Below are 20117 nucleotides of genomic sequence, written 5' to 3'. Positions count from 1 at the left end.
AATTAACACATAGCCACTCACTTGCTTTCGGTAACTAGAGCTACCAACTTTGACAACCTACAAATTGCTTCTGGTAGCCAGAGCTACCAGACGACCTTTATACGATTTTTGATTTTTAATCTGTGAAGGGCACTTTCGGAGCGGTTTAAACTATGTCCTAAACATACCCAAATAAGATAGCAACACATAAAAAAATTGGCAGCCAACATGATAGAACAAAAATATTTTTAAATAGCTGTCGTTCTCAACTTTGTTAAAAATACATGACATTTGCATGTCCAATGCAAAAAGTTTCTTAGGATGAATTGGTAACATTTGTAATTGCTTGATAATAATGAGTATTATAAATTTAAAACTGCACGCAGTTTAGCCCAGCATCAAACTGACACAATATTTTTCGCAGCTTCTGAAGCTTTTTTTTTATTTAACTACTTACTTCTAAAACCTCATATCAGCCAACGTGCGGACAACCTGTTGAATCTTGATTCTCCCCAATCTTATTAGGTGTTTTGATATTATGTATTTTAATTTAATAAATTTCATCCGCTAAATTCCGTTAGGTACCATCAGCCAAATATGTGGTCTACCACCCTAAAGTTCATAATCGTTTGCATGTCATAAATCAATAATGCCAAAAGGCGTGTCTGTCAATTTGAAAGTTCGACTTTAGCGACATATTCATTTGATAGGAAGTTGTTTAAAAATTGATGGACCACTTATTTGGCTTATGGTACATATGTAGTAAAGTGAATAATGTTTTTCCAACGCATTTTGGCGGAAAGTTTGTATTTATCTTGCTTTCTTAAATACTCGTAGCTTAATGATGCTAATTGAGAAAGTAAGACAAATACGAACATATCCGAAAAAAAAACCGGCCAAGAGCGTGTCGGACACCCCCAAAATAGGGTAGCCATTACAAAAAAATTAAGTAATATTTTTCTAAGGATTTCGTATTTTATACGGAATCTTCCAAGTTTAAGTATACTTTATACCATAGGCTGCTATTTAAGAGTAAAACTACTAATAATTCTTAGGCAAACTGAGCCGTTTTCAAATTTCGCTTATTTTTAATGAAAATTTGCACTTTAAAGTTAAATATTTCACAAAAAATCAATGAATCGAAAAATCATCTTAGCAAACCCCTAATGGTTTTAAAAGACCTATCCAACGATACCCCACACTATAGGGTTGGATGAGAAAAAAAATCACCCCCACTTTACGTCTATGGGAGGTACCCTAAAAAAAATTTTTTTTTAGTTTTTTATTGTACCATTTTGTCGGCATAGTTTACATATTATATCCGTGCAAAATAACAGATTTCTAGCATTAATAGTCCCGGAGCAAAGCCGCGGACTGACGGACAGACAGACAGACAGATATGGCGAAACCATGAGGGTTTCGTTTGGCCATTTTGGATCCGGAACCCTAAAAACGATGGAAAAACTTATCACTAGATCTGTACTCGTATACCCAGTGCCATCCACGAAGACGCGTGATTTTGTCAAAATTAGCCATTAATGACATTGTAATAAGAACCACGGCACGCGTCATCGTATGACTACCTATACCTGTTGATAAAACGTCAAAACTGCATTTTAATACACTCGTAAACCGAACTGACATCAAATAACACTTCACTTGTCAATTCACTTCACACTCAGTCTGTCCTTCTTTAGCCAGACTGGTATGAAAGAGACACAAATCGTCAGACTAAGTAACGACTCGTCGTGCTAGTCTACTCAGGTGGAAAGGATGTTTTACTGCAGCCCTAGATTACTGGGGTTATTGAAACGATATATTCCATTAAATCGAGTAGAAAGTCGCTACTGCCGGGTTGGTTTAATTCATGCGCTGTAGCGTCTTTTTATTTAAAATATACCTATATTTTATATTTATGATTGCTTATTTAATATTGCTTGATTTTAAGGTCATTTCGCGGAGGTCCATGAACTATTATGACAGCATATTAAATTATATACACTTGTTTATCGCTATCCCGCGGCATTTAAGTAATTATCCGGAATAAGATCTACGTCCTTTCCAGTATGCTATCATGAAGTTAATTCTATTTTAGGATTAGAGTAAGTTAGTTTTAGTTCCATTTTTATTTATTTTTGTTAATTATTGTGTATATTACGTGTTATTTATTAAAGAAATTCGCTTCCGTGGTTAAAGTGTGAAGAGTTAACATACCGGCAGAGTATTTTTTGTTTTTATATATTTATTTGTTTTTATTATTAGTTCTTAAAATTTATTAGTTAGTAAAACGATAGCTACGTCACAGATCGTCCAGACGTAGCTAAGCTATCGTGCCGTCTGATGATTGATGAAGTTTGATGAATCCGTCTGATGAATTTTCTATCAATAAGTCTAAGTAAATTTATTTTTTAACACGTAAAGACATGATTAGCTATGTCAAATTTATCTCTAATCCTTAAGGCCCATAAGAAAAGGCTGTTTAAAAAAAAAGGAAAATCTGCTTTATTGTGCTTCGACGGTGCGTTTAAAAATGCTGTGCGCAAAAGGATTGAATCTGGCCCAAGACACAACCGCTTCAACTCATCCTTTGCACCGCCCGCGAGTTATCGCCCTGACGCGCGATCACCCCATCCATTAGAATCGATCATATGCTGAAACACGCAACGCTTATTTGCATTTAATGCGTGACCCCGACCTTAAGAAAACTCCATCTCACGCGACAATGGATGATGATGGATGATGGATGGTTGAGATGTCTTTATTTGGGGGGAAATCTAAAATTATGAAGGCTTGTACACATCAAAAATGTCATAAGATACTCATTATCCTTAGACAAAGATTTCTGACTCAATTGTAATGAAATGTTCAAAACTGCCTAGAGATAAAAAAATGCATTAAAAACGGCCAAGTGCGATTCGGACTCGCGCACAAAGGGTTCAAATGCAGATGTAAGATGCGCTTAATATAATGCACCTTATAGTCAAAATACCACCAACGGGTCTTATCAAGCTAACACACACGAGTAAATATTTGTAACGTGTGTGATGGGGTGACAATAAAATTGACCAAGTACGGGTACTTCGTGATACGAGTGCCGGTACTATTGGTGATCAAGTGCGGGTAGTTCGAAGGACTCGCGCTGCTAGGCAGACTTGACACCCCACACTTCTACTCCTGACCACGGCCACTGTAATGTTGCCGAAACGTCGAGGTAAATATTACTCGTGCGTGTTAGCATGATAAGTCGCGTTGGTGGTATTTTGACTATGAGTGAAAAAACACGAAAGTTTAAAACGTTATGTAATGCACCTTTCCGAAAATAATCCAACCAGCATTAATGTTGAGGCAGAAACTAGTTCCTAGAAACCTTTCCGTCGTCTCCCGCAAAAGAATAAAGTAAAAATACCAGACGAAGTTACAAATTTCGATTATCAGATTAAGTGCCCAGCCGGTGATATATGTTTTCATAAATCTTTCAGCCGCTGAAACTACGGTTGAGGGAATACTCCGAAGCCAAGTTCTAAGCATCTCAGCCACTTTTCATATTAAAAACGTTCCGGTAATCATTAAGTTGATGTAAGAAGTCGGGATCTTTTGCAATCATGAAAATGGAAATGTTCACGAGAAAAATGTTTATAATATTTAAGAAACAAAAGACGATTTTTATTTTTAGTACCTAATATACAAATTTGCATGTGCCGCATTTAAGGCTTTCAGTTTTTTTTAATCAGTAATATTTGTGCTTGTTAAAACAGACACTAGAATTCAGTACTTTTTTGTTTTTTCAGTTCTAGGGATTATACAAAGGGTTAAACCTTATGGTTGTTGAGGTCAAATCTTGTATACGTCAAATTTCGCCTACTGATCGGATTAGCTTATGATTTGGTAAGGATATGGTAGTTTGTATAACAATTCACATTTTTAGTAAAAAAAAAATCTTGTATTTAAAAATAAATGTAGTATGTAAAAACCTTCAGTTGAAGTAAAAAAAAAACTAATTTAATGTAAACCCTTATGAAGTAATAAAAAAAACGAACTATTCGCGTTAAAAAATTAACATATCTCCATTCTTTCTGTAGGAAATCAAAATCGTAGTAATTTAGAAATGCGACATTCTCAACGCAAAGAGATCTTATTATGGTGATCAACGTAATTATTCATGAAGTAAAATAAGAAAAACAGTGAAAACGCCCTTCATTATGACGACATTTCAAGAGAAGAGCGTCACATTTTATTAACTTCTTATCTTTACAATATGAATTTTAATAATAAAAAAAACTTTCTAAAATAAAATACATAAATTTGTTACCAACCCGTGTTTACAGAAACACATACACGTAATACACAACATACATAGAGACACGCAACAACATACATAGATACATACACAACATACATATAGTTTGTAGATAAATGCAGATGCTTACTATTTATTGTTAGTACCTGGGCGACCGACCTTTGCTCGGCTTAAAACTCGGCAACAATCGTTTTTCCAGAGATAATCCCATCATCCCCGAAAACCCTAGCATTCCAAATTTCCGAGATCCCCAAAATATACAAGAATTGCTCGTTTAAAGGTACATATAAGATAGATAGGTTAGTTGACAGAACAGTACAAGAAAATATGTAATGCAAGCTAAACTATACAACGAGGTAATATATTATGTTACAAACTAGCATAGCACTTTCGCACGCGTAAATCACTAGGCCTAGAAATTGAAATGTAATTCCAGGGTTTCAAAAAATCCCGAGGGAATTCACCAAAGATTACATTGTGATTTTCATTCACGTTGTATAAAAATACCCGCCACAAAATTCATGTCTACTCGTAATCTTAGCAGTTGCAATAGTCATTTATCGTGTTGAGGTTACATTATAAAAGTAAAAAAAAAAAACAATATTTTTATCCCAACATTTGCGCGGTTATCCGAAAAATAATGTGAAACCTCAGAACCTCGACCGGTAATTCTACACATAAAAAAATAAATGGGTTTTAAGTGTGTTTTTTCATGGGACGAAATTGAAGTAATTTTTCAGAATTCCAAGGACAAATTAAAAGTGTAATATTAAGATTTTATTTAATAAATAACACGCAATATATAAAAAAGAAACTAAAAAAATAGAACTATAACTAACCCTAATCCTAAAAGTCTATATTTACAAATATCACCCAAGTCGCTAGGGTACCCATAAGGCTGGCTTGGCTGCATTTCCTTGTTCTATGGCAATTCAGAAATTTCCAATGCCAGATTTACTCGAACGAAGCCGCGGGTAAGATACTGTTAAAAATAACAATGTTGTTGTGCACTGTCCGTACAAGATATACCACATTTTTCACTCCTTTAGCGTGTTTATCATCTAAAGAAGCTACCTAAGCGACCATAAGTTGATCAACGCCGTAAGACGAAGCAAACTGACAGGAGTTTTAAAACGCGACTTTAATACCGTGGCAAAGCTCTTAGCCGGGACGGCAAACTCTTTGCCGTTTTGCGAAAAATGCCAATAAAGTGCGACACTAAGAAGGCTTTAAACAAAATGGGGCGAAGCACAGCCTAATTTTTGCTGTAAAATTCAATTTTTATATTTTTAAAAGGTTTGTTTGGGTCAAATCATGGATGTGAATTTTGATCGAGTTTCAGTGGGCAAACAGATTGAATTCGTATAAATGAAGGATTGATAAAATTAGGGAAGTACTGTCAGCAAAAATGTAGTCACCAAAAAAGCTTGTATTCAATTTATTTTATTTTATTTTAGTTTTATACGTAACACATGGGTACAAGTGTAAATTTTTGGGTAGTTTGATTATCACATAGCGACTACTCCAGGAATTGAAGCAAACTTTATGGCTCATCTTTTACCAGAAGCCTTTGAACGGTAAAATTGCCGCACAAAATACCACACAATATCGATTCTCTTAAACACCAAAGTTTTTGTCCGGTTTGTTGTATGCAGCTGCAGATTTAAAAACTTTTCTACAATCAAACGTCAAAATATATCAATAAGATACTTAACAATTCAAGAAATTTAATTGAAAACTATTTCAGAACCATTCATAGTATCCCACACAAAACTCCAAATATAATTTCAAAATTGATATCATTTGCCATGAGCCTCCCAATGTTTTCCCATTTGAGGGGCCACCGGTGGCAACGCGGGGTCAGCATCGCTGTTTGTCCGAGTATTGAGAGTAATGGTTCCCACATATTCACCCTGTCCAGTTCTAATGCATCTAATGGGACGGCCGGGATCTGTCATCGCAAGCCAATTTGGTTTTTCAACAAGCGATGACAGTCATTTGTCCTGCGTTTTTTGTGGTGCTGCGTGTGAAAGTAGTATGAGTGTTAAATGCAATGGATGTTTCAGGTTGTTGTTAATTTCATTTAAAAGTTCTTAATTGGGCACCTTTAGTTTTCTGAGATGGTTCATATTATATTTTTCATCGATAATAGACTTATAATCTAGCTCACTCCTGTAGATAGATATTTTTTTAGCTTGCCGTTTTTTTGTAAAAAACCACACGTTTCGTGCGTTTGTGGCACGGTTTGTGCCTTGGTCTGCTTGATTAAAAAAAAGAGGCCGTATTTACAGTTGTCAATTGACAAATATCGCCGTACAACGTCACATACGTACACACGTACGTAAGTACGTACACACAAAACATATTAATCTCACGAAATGTCTGGTTTGCCGAAATAAACTTTCAATTTATATTTATAATAAAATGGAAAGTGAAAAAAAATATCTTTCTACAGGGAAACAGCTACATTATAAGTCTACTACCGATAGTAAATATAATATGGACCATCCTGGAAAACTGAATTATGATAGGTTATCTAAATACTAAAGTGAACACCAACCCTATTCTTTTAAATAGATGAGGGTGTAAAAACGCGGGGCGGAACTAGTATATACTATAAACGCGACATAGAAATATTAATTTACATCACAAATCACAATTCAATGACAGCTGTTAATAATTAATGTGATATTAAGTAAGTAAATGTGTTACTATTCATCAAACAATGACTATAATGACGCTGGAATTAATAATTTTACTCTATTTACAAATTTGAATAAATTGTCTTTATAAAGATAATTTGTGAACATGTTTGTCCACCGAGATATATCTTAGTACATCACTTTTTGGCATTGATATCTATAATATGTACAAACTATATATGATACAAAGATGTCGATGCTTTTTAAGTTCAAAATTGTTCCGTTTGGTTCAGTTTAAAATTTGCGTAGATAAAAGCGTGTGGAAAAGGAACTCTTGTTTCTTTAAATTTAGCCAGAATTGATGACCGTCATATTCGTCATTGATCGAAATTGATGCGGCGTTATCTTTTTCGCATGATGGTGCTTCCGAAAGCATTGGTAGTATAAAACAAGCTACATGTAAAAAGAGCCCTTTGCGGCTTACTTGCAGAAAAAAGGTTTTGATTTGTATTTTGACTAAGTTTAGCTCTAACGAATGAAAAGATAATACTAAACAAAAACAATGTCGTTTGAACTAAATAGTGATGAATGTCCATTTATATCTATCACTGGCTGTTAGCCCGCGACTCCCTCCGCGTAGAATTCGTTTATCGCTATCCCGCGAGAACTTTGCAATTTTCCGGGATAAAAACTATCCTATGTCCTTCCCCGGGACTCAAACTATATGTATACCCAATTTAATTTAAATCGGTTAGCGGCTTAGACGTATTAAATGATAATATATCGGTTAACTCACGTCTGTAATCGAGTTTAGTTTCGAGTTTTAAATCTTTACGGTGAGATCTGGCTTAGACGTGATAAGTTAACAAACAAACAGATAAACTTACACATTATAATATTAGAGGGATTCGCGAACTATCATCTCTTATCCTATTCCACAGTCAATGTTTATGATATAATGTCTCTTACTATCATAAATCTTCACGTTTCCAGCCTTCTGTCGGTCCATTATTTTTTAAAAGGCTCTCAGGGATTTTCCACTCCGGTGATGAAGTTTGCTAATTATTTGGGGCACCCCTCGATCAGTGCAATCCTTTGATATTTATAAAGTGCCTTTTAAATTCTAAATTTGTTCCAAAATCTCTTGTAGCGATTTAATGAAGCTTCAATTTTAATCATGATGAAGGATTAAATTTGAATTATGAAGAAGACTAGATGGAAGAGTAAAATGAAACAGGAATTCGACATTTGGGGTATAATAATAATAATAATTCGAGTAACTTAGTGACCCATACAGTGATTAGGTATCTAATCTAATACGTGGACTATGCATCATTTTTTTTAGCATTAGAAGGAAAGCGATTTCGATGTGTCTTTTTATTGAAAAACACTTAAAAAAAGTCACAGCAAGAAATTACGTAGCAATTATGATCATTTAATTTTACATTATTTTGGTATCCTAAGTAATAGTAACTTTTTTTTTTAAATCGTTTTTCAATAAAAATACTCGTTAAGATTGTTAATCGTTTCTAATGCTAATAAAACGAAGTATTTGTCTGAATAAGAAGTTTAATTATTAAAAAAATATATTATTGTATCACTTGATGAAAATAGGCAGTGCTACCCTTGGACGCCTATAATCTAAGCACATTGTAATTTGAAGAGGTTCGTCAGTGGCAGTAATAAAAAAATTACACGTAATTAAATTTGACTTCATAATTTTTACTTAATAAAATTTAAATTTAAAATTTAATTTAATGTTAATGCTTGCTAATGGAATGAACCACTTTTCTTAATTATTCCTCCTTTAACAAATTAGGTACAATTGAATCGAGGGCATAGTCTAGAAGGCTCTAACTGACAGCAAACCAGACCTACTCCAAAACTCACCGTTAGTAGATTTCTCAAACTGTTAACACCTTGACATTGTGAAAATAACCATCCGTTGTTTTACTTGGCACAGTTTGGGACAACTTTTCATACAATCCACATGCGTACCTACCAACAAAAACAAAAGAATAATCTTTCACACTACCTGAAAACGATCACAGGATTAAAAAGTGTAGTAAAATATTTGAAAGGAACATGATTCTAAATTCGAAAGGCTTGGTTCTAATATTCGGATTAATGGAATTGGGATGGTCCGAAGACGTCAGCAATTCTTCCGGATCGAGGGTTCTGTCTAGGAAGCGAAGATATGTCACGTTTCCCGAAGGTTCCAGTTTTTCCGTGAGTAGCATTTTACTGCTATAAAGTTGTTAGAATTCTGTTTGCGCACTAATATTATTTGTGTTGTGAACGTGGAAGGGAAAATTGAAAATGATATGTTCTGCCCGGAAAGTGGTTCTTCGGGTTTTATGTATAAAATACGGATTTCGTAAAGACGAACGAAAGGAACGGCGTTGGCACTAGAAGTCACGAACTAGAACGTGTCAACAATTTTGGTCACGGAAATATTTTGTTACATCCTTGCTATGCAAATTAATGTGTTAGATTTTACAATTATGTGTTTTTGCGTGTGAAATCAGGCAAAATAGACCATTTGCTGGCAAATAAAAAAAACAACAGCGAAAAGTTACTTTGGAGTATTTAGTATACTACAATTTACTGTCATTTTTTTTACATGCATGCCTAGTTTAACTTTATATCGCTATACAATAAAAAAAACCATCTATAATGTACAATGGTATCCGGCCGATTTGTATAACACGTTGGCTACTTTTTATCCCGATATTCTCATAGGACCGGGATAAAATTACTAAATTTCAACCACTAGGATTACAGACACGAAATTTGTTTTAATTTTAGAGCATCCTCCATCCCGGGATTTCAATTCGACCGGTTTTGACCGCTTGAGTTAATAGTTTACGCGTGCAAAGTCGCGGAAACAGACTAGTATTAGAACTAACCAACTAACCAATCGTCTTCTAGTGCGCTGCCTGCATGACAGTGGGACTTATCGGTCAACCAGCTCCATCATCATCTCCAGGAACCTTCACTTTTGGCTTGAACTGGGGCATTGCGTACGAGCTGCCTAACGCTACAGAAACCCTGGCCTTCTACCATAAAAAGAAGGGGAGGAAACCCATGGCCCAGAGGAGAAGCAGACGAGAACTCTACGGCAAGATTGAGGATATATTGGACAAGTAAGTTAAGTAGTTAGTTTTTTTTTAAGTATGTATTTGTCCATCAGGGATAAATTTAACCATTGCTCATATTGTCGTAAAAAAAGTTGGTAAAAAAAAAATTAAAACGAAATTATGAGATGGTGTAAGTGAACAATTATCAGGTGTTACGCTCTATTTTATTTTACTTTATTGGAGAACCAACAAAGGTCATACAAAAACATATTATGCTACAGGTATCTGAAAAAAAAACTACCTCCTTACCGATTCCGACCCGATTCGGACCGATTCCTTTTGAACCGGATACCAGATTTTAGACTCTAACATCTCTGACATTTGGTAGCTTGTTGGCTTTGAACTGGGGCATAGCATACGATATGCCTAATGCTACAGATACACTGGCCTACTACCACAACAAGAAGGGCAGAAAACCCATGGCTCAGAGAAGGAGCAGACGACAAACTTGAAGCTATCATGGATAAGTAATGGAGAAATCTGAGGCCTTATGGTCTGACACACTTGCAATCACAATAGTTTTTACATGTTCACTCGGTTTAAGACGTGAGGTATCCGTTACAATATCATTTAATATGTTCAGTCAACTCTACAATAGGTTATGACAGATTTAATACCTACTTATTTCAGTCACTATTGTTCCGTTTTTGTCAAACTTAAAACCTAAAATTGCTAAAAGTGGCTCCGAGGCGGTAACGTTTCGTGTGCTCTGCCTACCCCATTTGGGAATACAGGCGTGATGTTTGTGTGAGTGTGTACCTGCTTATTCTTTAACTTTTTTACAATTTATGTTTCAGTATGGGTTACAATGGAAGACAGTGCATTCTTAAGACGCTGTGTGAGACCACGCAACGCATGGTGCCACACGGCGATAACATGATCGAAGAAATGTTCCGGACTTTATTTACGTAAGTCTAATAAAAATAAGTTTTTCATAAAAATTTGATTGAATTGGATTGAAAAGTCTGAATAAATATTATTGTTTTTATTATAAAAAGCACTTACTACACTTGTACGTTATAATTCTAGGTGTTTTGATCGAATATGCAACTATTTTTCTTTGCTATTTATTGTACATTACTTACGTTCTAGTCCCGTGTCTGCCTGTCGGTAACCAAATCTGGAAAGTTAATGAATGCAGTTTTTCTTGCCACTAAAATTGTTGAAAGTTCTTCAGAACAGATTTTCTATATCTAATCTATGTCTTAGCTATAAAAACCCATCTAAATCATTCATCAACTGAGTTGGGAACATTTAGTATCGACATGCCTTTGTTTCCGTTTTCTTTTTTTTAAAGTCACGATTTTTTTGCGTTCTTTCTAAATGTGTTACCCTGTAAGTTAAATTTCATCGGATACTGTCTTCCAGATTACCAATGGCGAAAGTTCTACCCGAAGAACCGCTGGAGCATGCAGTATACGATGCAGCTCACCGTTTAGGCGCCCTTTTGGAAAACTGCGATGCTTACAAATGCCCTATCTCATTAGTAGACTTAGCTCAAGGCTATTATAATGCACCTGCCCCAAAAATAGATACGGCGAAGAATCCATGGGCTTTATTTAGCAGTAGATTTGGGTAGATTTAATAGTTAGCATCTGTTTAAAGAAATGTTATCGTCGGGTTGCTATTTTCTTAGCGTTACGTGAGAAAAGCTAAAGGAAAGGAAGATTAGAGGAATTATGTGTTACCTTGAACGCGATGGCTATATAGATTTTAAATGATCTCGATTTTAACACTTTGCAGAAAAAGGAACTCTTATATTTGATACCTAGAAATCCCGATGATGCCAATAGTTACGAATATCGTTTAATAGTTGTGTTAGACAACAATTTGTAATTATGATTGCTTTTTTGGAGTCTTTTTGTATTTTTTTATTTCAACTCCAAATTTGTTGAAAATACAAACTGGTCAGTGACCATCAGTGGTGTAGCGGTATAGCACGCGGTACGGAATACCGAGGACCTGTGTTCGATTCCCAGTGATGATCTTATTTTTCTGGTTTTTCTGTGCATCTATATTTCAGGTTGTATTTTTAATTTAGGTTTTACGGGATGACCGTAAAAGTAAAAGTTTGGAATTGAAATAAAAAATACAAAAAGATTCCAAAAAACCAATCTTAATCCAAATTTGTTATTTTTACGGGTATCCCGTGAAACCGTATCGAAAATACAAACTGAGACATCTCTCATCTCACTCATCTCTTGTCTGGGTGAGCGGTTAGTTCCGAAAGAGTTTGACGTCTGTCGTCGAAGCATAGATGTCGCTAGTGCTGCTGCTTAAGCAGCATAGTAAAAATAAGCAACCTGAGGTATGCATAGGAAAAATTCGTGTCTAGCCTGTCCAGCAGTGGTGTAGGGGTTATAGCACGCAGCACGGAGTGCTGAGGACCTGGGTTCGATTCCCAGTGCTGGTCTATTTTTCTGGTTTTTCTGTGCATCCATGTCTCAGTTTGTATTTTCGATAACAATTTGTAAATAAAGGATGAGTATGAGAATGAAATAATACAATAGGATGTTTAAACAACATTGTTGACCTATCACAAACTTTTGATTGCGTAAGTCACGAAAAACGACTTAGCAAGTCATAATGTTAGAATAAGAGTGAAAGAACAAGCAACAAATTTATTTGCATTTAACTTTATTTTATTGTATTTAAAACAAATTTAGAAGGTTTTGTAAAATAGTTCAAAAAGTTGGAGTACCTTAACTGTAGGTTCTAAAGGAAGAGTTATTATAAGGTGTTTGTTTTGATATAAGAAAATTACCGTTTTTACATACATTCGCTCTGTCCTACATCCCAGCAATCTGCTCACAAGCCGGGGCTGCGGCTGATCAGGCCCAAAACCTCAAGCGCCGCAAGTACTCTTCCTTAATAATTATGAGTTTGTGACCCTTGCTGTTGAGATTTAGGACCCTGGACATGAAATCTTTCATAAGGGCGCTGTCGCCCCGGTCGACCGACGCCTCAGGCGACCCAAGAACTGACGCATTATCGCAGCGGATCGCATTTGCGGTTCAAAGGGGTAATGCCGCTAACGTCATGTGAACCCTGCCACAGACCCGGTATTTTTGGGGTTGGGGTTTTTTATTTTTTTATTTTACTAAACAATACAATGACTTTTTCTTGTACCTGCCTCACAATAATATAAAGCAGTGCAGAAAACCGAGGTACATGAAAATCACAATTATTTTCAGATTTTTAGTATTGTAAGTTAGTTCTCTGGTCGAGTGGAGGACATGGGGGAAACCATTTCCCAACAGTGGGACACCTATACAGGCTTATAAATAATAATAAAAACATTTATAATATATATTTATGTTTATTTTTATATTAATATTAAAGTTATATTTGTCCTTTGTTGTTTAAGTAAAATGTTAGGTAACTCAGTGTAAGAACACAACAAAAAGAAGATTGAATATTACTACAGACGTCTAGATTATTTTTAATTTTAATGTTCGAGATCAAACTTGGCCTCTGTCGAAATATTCAAAACCGATACAAGAAACTTTTGAGGGTCAAAGTCTACGGATTTGTCGTAGAAAACAATGGGGTCATCATCATCGTAATCATGTATTACCTACTATATTTAATTACACACATGTAATAAAGATTGCTGAATTATGTGTCTTGATTATTCGGATTACAGAGAGTTCTAACATGCCTTTACATTTCATTTCGGTACCCTCACATTACATTTACTTATTTTTCCTTGAACCTGATGCCATCAACCGCTAACGTCAACAGATTCTGAGTCTTGGTCTAATAAATTTTACAATGGAACACTCTTCAGCTACAGATGCTAAATAATCTTTTATCATCATCATCAGCCGGAAGGCCTCCCCCTTAGAACTCCACAATGAACGACAACTCGCCACTTGCATCCACCTGACATAATCTTTCAACCCGTGCTTTTCGCTCAAAGCATTGTTGTGAAGATGATGATAGAGCGTTAAGATTTCAACAACAATACAATACAACACAAATATTCTTTATCGATCACCAAAAGCAGTACAGAGACATTACAAAAATAAAAAATACACAACAAAACAACTTTAGAGTACAAAATATTTCTTACCTGAAGCAGACAGTAGCAATGATACAATACCCAAAATTCAAGCAGAGCTTGCTAAGGAAATATTAGTTGCTTTATCCGCTACTCGTTTATTATGCTTTATTAAATTCAGATTTACTTAGTTACCTACTTCTACTGAGCTTAGTATAGAATCTACAAAACCGGATCATGTGTGCATTCTCGTAGGTGATCAATTTTGAAGCAGTCATAACGAAAACAAACAATAAAAAATAAATAGTTTAAAATATAAGTACTGTGTAGGAACTAGGCTGTATACCGCTGGCAGGTGGTAAAACTGACCACCTGGCACGCTAGACTGTATTATGTTTGTAATGTTAGTATTTTGTATTGTATGATTCTAGATTAAAACATACACTTAATTGTAAATTAAAATTTGTTTGCACATAGTGGCTAAACATGTGAAACTCTCTTTCTTTCATACACAAAAATATGTACCATGTTTTTATGCAAATAAATTATTTATGATTTATGACCATTTTATTCGCTGTAATAGTACCTACTCATAAAAAATACTTGTGCAATATTTCATTTAACATGCAACACGCAAAGCTGGCCAAGACAAACTGCCCTCAATCTTAAAACTCGGTCCAAAACGTGTTCAACGGCACATCACTAATGTGGAATTCCCGAACATTTTGTTAGCAACTTGCCATTTGTGATAACAAACTACCGTTATCTCGCTTGGTACGGTTTGGAAACCACTTGCTTGCCATTCATTCTGTGTGCTAGTGCTTTTAAAAAATAATTCTCAGACCTCTGGTTTAATATTGGCTGGGAATGGGTCGAGTTAGATGAAAAAATCAAAAATTAAAAAATAAAGACAATGTTTTTAAATCGAGGTTCGATGTATTGTGCGGGTTGTTAACATTGGTGTGGACTGAGAACGTTGGTTCGAGTTTAAAATTCTGTCTAGAAAACGGCGATATGTCACATTTCCTGAAGGTTCCAGTTTTCCGTAAGTAGCTATGTGTTACTAGTAATGGTAATGACCCTTACCCCCTTACCCTTATACCCCATAGGGGGTGCGAGTCGGACTCTTTAAGCGAGCGAAATTATCTCTTAGCCATAGGTCAAACCACTCGGCCACCACGGCCGGCTCGGCGGTATAAAATTAGACAAGTTTAAAAATATGGTTGTTTTTAAACACAGAAACATTCCTTTGACGTTTACCTTCACATTTTTTCAAAAAATGCCAAGGATAATGATTTTCCAATTAGTGGAGAAATATCCTTGAATACCAAATGTTAATTGTTTTTAGGCTGCCGGTTGCATGACAGTGGGTCTCATTGGTCAACCAGCTCCATCTTCAACTCCAGGCACCTTCACTTTTGGCTTGAACTGGGGCATTGCGTACGAGCTGCCTAACGCTACAGAAACCCTGGCCTTCTACCATAAAAAGAAGGGGAGGAAACCCATGGCCCAGAGAAGAAGCAGACGAGAACTCTACGGCAAGATTGAGGATATATTGGACAAGTAAGTTAAGTGTTAGTTCTTTTTAAGTATGGATTTGTCTATCAGGGATAAATTTAACCACTGCTCATATTGTCGTAAAAAAGTTGATAAAAAAAAACGAAACAATTATATGAGATAGTGTAAGTGAACAATTACCAGGTGTTACGCTCTGTTTTATTTTACTTTATTGGAGAACCAACAAAGATAGAATCATACAAAAACTACCTCCTTACCGATTCCGACCCGATTCGAACCGATTCCTTTTGAACCGGATACCAGATTTTAGACGCTAACATCTCTAACATTTGGCAGCATGGTAAACGGTTGTGTTGCTCTGAAGATGAACTCTGGGTGAGTTAGAACTGCGTTAATATAATGTGGTGAAGGTGGTAGTTGGATTTGTGTGTGTTCTTACAGCGTAGAGGTGGAGGAGCTGGATGAATACACATTTGTTGCATAGACGTAGGTACAGTAAGGTCGCGGGTGAGCAAAGTAACCGTTATAGTTCGTAAATGGACCCCCGCATAGTAACGCCTCATTAAATACACTGGAGATGTTATGTCCGACCGAAGACATCAACTTCTCACGCTTCTCTAACTCGGCGTTGTCTAATAAAATGTTCTCTTTTCGCCGCCGTTACTTAGTAATTATTTTAGTTAGCAAGTTCTTTGAGTAACTAAAACCAATTAACTCCGCTCCTAAATGAGTCGTGCCCTACGTGACTAATGCGCAGCAACTCCAGTACCGGCCCTGTTCTTTATGTTAAACCTTACTTAAACTATCTGATTTGTGTTACATTTGTTTAGTCGGTTTTTTTTTTGTCTAAATTTGACAGATATGCGGAACTATCCAATACTAAATAGTTACGCGGTTTTGCACAATCCCCAAAGATATGACGACCGGATACCCAAGTTGTTAGTGCTCATGACTAGCTGTTGCGGGTTCGATCCGGTGACGGCGAAGTTTTGTTTGATGACTACGAATGTTTCGTCCCATCCGACGAATAAAGTCACTTCTGCAAAATTGTTACTTTTCACTAGGGGCATTTGAATTTTCGCTTAGTTTAATTTGATTATAGCTTTGTAAGTAATAGGAATTCGTCAATGCAATTAAGTATAGTTTTTACTAGAGTTGTCAGGATTACTTTTTAGTAGCAATCTTTTTTAAATGTTAAGGCTTTCAAGAATTCTGGGTCTTAAAGTAATATGTAACTGTTTTCGTGGGAACGCACAGCCAAAAATTCGGTGTTAAGAGAATATAGAACTATCTTTGTCGGAGTTTGACTTTGTGAACCGAGGTCTATAGGCATATGAAACTTTATTCCTCGGATATTTTGATAATTTTTTCAACAACATGTGACTATCTATCTATCTATCTTCTACGCCGTTAGCAATAGAGTCATGTTCAGATATTTTTTATCAAATTTTGCTCACATGTTTATGAACTCGACTGTACGTGATTATTCGCAATGACGAAATAAATAATAATTAATGCTTATTACAAACGACATTGCCCATTAGGTACTCACAATATGACACTTGTTCCTTGTGCTTGTTTGTTATGATCGCACATGAAAATTATATAAAAAGTTTTAAAAGTAATGTATTTCATCATCATCGTGATCATCACATCCGCAGGATGTCCACTCTTGGACATAGCCTCCCCATAGCCCTCTAGTTGCATCCACCGCGAACCCGCGCTTTAACTAGGTCATCCTTCCATCTCGTTGGAACTTTTCGGCCCAACAGCCATACGTTCTCCATCCTATATGGCCTGCCTATTGCCACGACTTCAACGAGCTAATTTGTTTGGCCATGTCGATAATGGTGACCCTTGTTCTTCTACATATCTCCTCATTTCTAATTCGATCTCGTAGAGAAATCCCGAGCATAGCTCTCTCCATAGCTCGCTGAGCAACTCTGAGCCTATTTATAAGGGCTATAGTGAAGCACCACGTCTCCGATCCATATGTATTGTCATCACTGGCAACACACATTGGTTTAAAAGACTTTCGTCTTAAGGCACTGAGGAATTTTGAACGAAAAGACATTGCTGAGTTGCCCATCTGTGTTGGATTCGACGATTGGTCAATCTTCTCGAAGTTGAACTTACCTAATTTGACGGTTTTTCCTATGTAACATATGCGTCAACAACTTCAAGAACCGAATTCTCAACCAAAATAGGAGTAGACACCTGTTCTTGACACTCGATTGAGGTTTTCGAGTAGCGTACTGAGTTCTTCCATCGACTTTGCCATAACCACGATATCGTCGGCAAACCGAAGGTGAGTGATGTATTCGCCGATGAGATGCCTAGTCCTTTCCATTCCAGAAGCTTGAAGGCGTCTTCGAAAGCGGCAGTAAACAGTTTCAGAGATATGACATCTACGTATCTTACGCCTGTTTTCAAAGGAATCGCATTCGAATTCTGTTCGTGTACTCGGACCGACATAGTGGCGTTGTTATACAAACACTTTAACACTTCGATATACCAATAGTCAACGGTATCGCTGGAGAAACTCAAGCACCGCTCACGTTTCGACCGAATTAAAGGCTTTCTCGTAATCCACAAACGCTAGACATAGTGGCAAGTTATACTCTTCGGTATTCTGTATGACTTGCCGCAGCGTATGTATGCGGTCTACGGTACTATAAGCCTTTTTGGAACCCGGCTTGTTCAGGTGGCTGGAAGTCATCGAGCCTGCGTTCGAGACGATACTTGCGACATAATTAGAGTTAGAGTAACCGTTTCGGTATCAGAAATTTCATTTATAGGCGTCAGTTCCTTTGTAGGCGATGGTTCCAATATTGGCGATGTGCCTACAGAAAGTGACGGGTTGAACGGCGACACTACTTTCTTTACCTAGATTTTACATCGCATCACGCTCTAGATCAATAGCTCGCCTTTTTTCTCCTCTCTGTGTATTTGTATTTTTATTTTTATGTGCAATAAAGAGTTTACATACATACAAACATGATTCCGTACTGTGTGATGTTTCTACATTTGCAGAAGATATGACTGGGGCATTAGTTTATTATATTATCCTCGTAAAACGTACACCGACCAGATCGGCGGCATATTGAAGAGAGGCTATATAGGTTAGAAGTACCCGAAAGCGTCGAGCATGTATGAGGAGTGATGAATGTGGATGAAGCGAGAGAACTATGTCAGAATAGAAGCGTATGGCGCTCTATTGTCTCTGCCTACCATACAGGGAATAAAGCGTCACGTATATGTATGTATGTATGATATTTTATTCCATAAAAATAAATAGAAAATAAAATTTGAGACGTAAACGGTGTTAACTTAAATGAGTTCCGTAGAAGAAGGTGACATATGCACAAGTGAACTCGACAACGCGTGTCTGTTCCGGCGTAAATGGTTACAAGTGCTCTTACAACTCTGAAATTCTATCTAGTTTCCATCGATTAATGGTACATAACTATATACATCGTGCTTATTAAAACTTTTTCTGATCGTGAAATCTATATAAAACTTTTATTGCTAAGATCATAATACGTTACGAATATTTTTTTTCCGGTTTATATTGATTTACTATAAATAAAGTTCTAAGAGGTAATATGCTACCTTTTACTCCGGAATCTAACGGCAGAAGCACTTAAACCGTAAAAACATAAAAACACACTCACTATTATTTTTTAAATAGAAGAAATAGCTAATTACGTCTTTCTGAACCATGATGACTATCCTCTGTTGGACCATTTGTAATTAAAATCATTAATTTCACTTGTACTTCGTTGATTCGTTGGTCTAGTGCCAAGTTTATAAGTCGTCTCGAGCGACGATTCGTTTTATTAGAGTTAAATTCAAGCCCCACAAAATTAACATAAAATTTATAAAGAAACCCACCACCAAGAAAACGTGCCAAATAACATAAAGTAATAAAGCGTGTCATCTCCCGCGAAGACCGGTGACGACTGACGATAGAACCCGCACGCGCCCCTCCGCGGGGCGAGGCGACCGGCGTGTAAAGTTTATCGAGATGTATAACTTTCTACGTCGAGCTCATATCACATGGAACTTTTTTAGGGTTGAAATCTCAAAAAGTACTTGGATTTGAGAAATAATTGATATACAGAAATGAAGCTGGAGAATAGCTTAATAAAACAAAACAATAAAATCAATTTTAGTCATTTATTATCATACAACCTTTTTCGTCGCATGGGACGATTTGTACTTGAGTCTTGGATATTGTGATGTATTTATTCATAAAATTAAAAAAAAAATTAGGTTCAATTACGTAAGTATATAAATTGTATTAATACAATTTATTAAACAATTTAAAATAACCAAAGCCAATACAAATTAACATAAAAATACAATATAGTTTATATTTATCTATATATGTATGTCTATCCGTTGTCTAGACCCCATTGTACAAAGTTGTTTTCGTTTGGGGCTTAGGTGCATTGGTGTACAGTCAAGTTCATAAGCATCTAAGCAAACATTTGATCAAAAAATATGTGAGACGACTCTTATTGGTAACGGCGTAG

The 20117-nt window shown here is 36.1% G+C and overlaps 1 protein-coding gene across 1 annotated transcript; it reads left to right on the top strand.

The window, feature by feature from the left end:
- The first annotated feature begins 8819 nt into the window (after positions 1-8819).
- LOC141439661 (uncharacterized) lies at positions 8820-12057 on the top strand. The gene is made up of 4 exons (XM_074103997.1): positions 8820-9147; positions 9850-10064; positions 10856-10966; positions 11427-12057. Exons 1-4 carry the CDS (start codon positions 9004-9006, stop codon positions 11635-11637), a joined length of 681 nt encoding a protein of 226 aa, XP_073960098.1. The 5' UTR covers positions 8820-9003; the 3' UTR covers positions 11638-12057.
- Positions 12058-20117: the final 8060 nt, after the last annotated feature.

The sequence above is a fragment of the Choristoneura fumiferana genome, chromosome 21 (assembly GCF_025370935.1).
Source record: "Choristoneura fumiferana chromosome 21, NRCan_CFum_1, whole genome shotgun sequence".
NCBI lineage: Eukaryota > Metazoa > Arthropoda > Insecta > Lepidoptera > Tortricidae > Choristoneura > Choristoneura fumiferana.
Note: the sequence above shows the minus strand (reverse complement) of the source record. Positions and strands in the feature narration are given on the sequence as shown.

Bases quoted from the DNA above. Each gene is read 5' to 3' on its own strand.
- LOC141439661 (XM_074103997.1), top strand. From the start codon at position 9,004: ATGATTCTAAATTCGAAAGGCTTGGTTCTAATATTCGGATTAATGGAA. The intron at 10,065-10,855 runs GTAAGTTAAGTA...TTTATGTTTCAG, and splicing joins ATTGAGGATATATTGGACAA to TATGGGTTACAATGGAAGAC. The intron at 10,967-11,426 runs GTAAGTCTAATA...ACTGTCTTCCAG, and splicing joins ATGTTCCGGACTTTATTTAC to ATTACCAATGGCGAAAGTTC.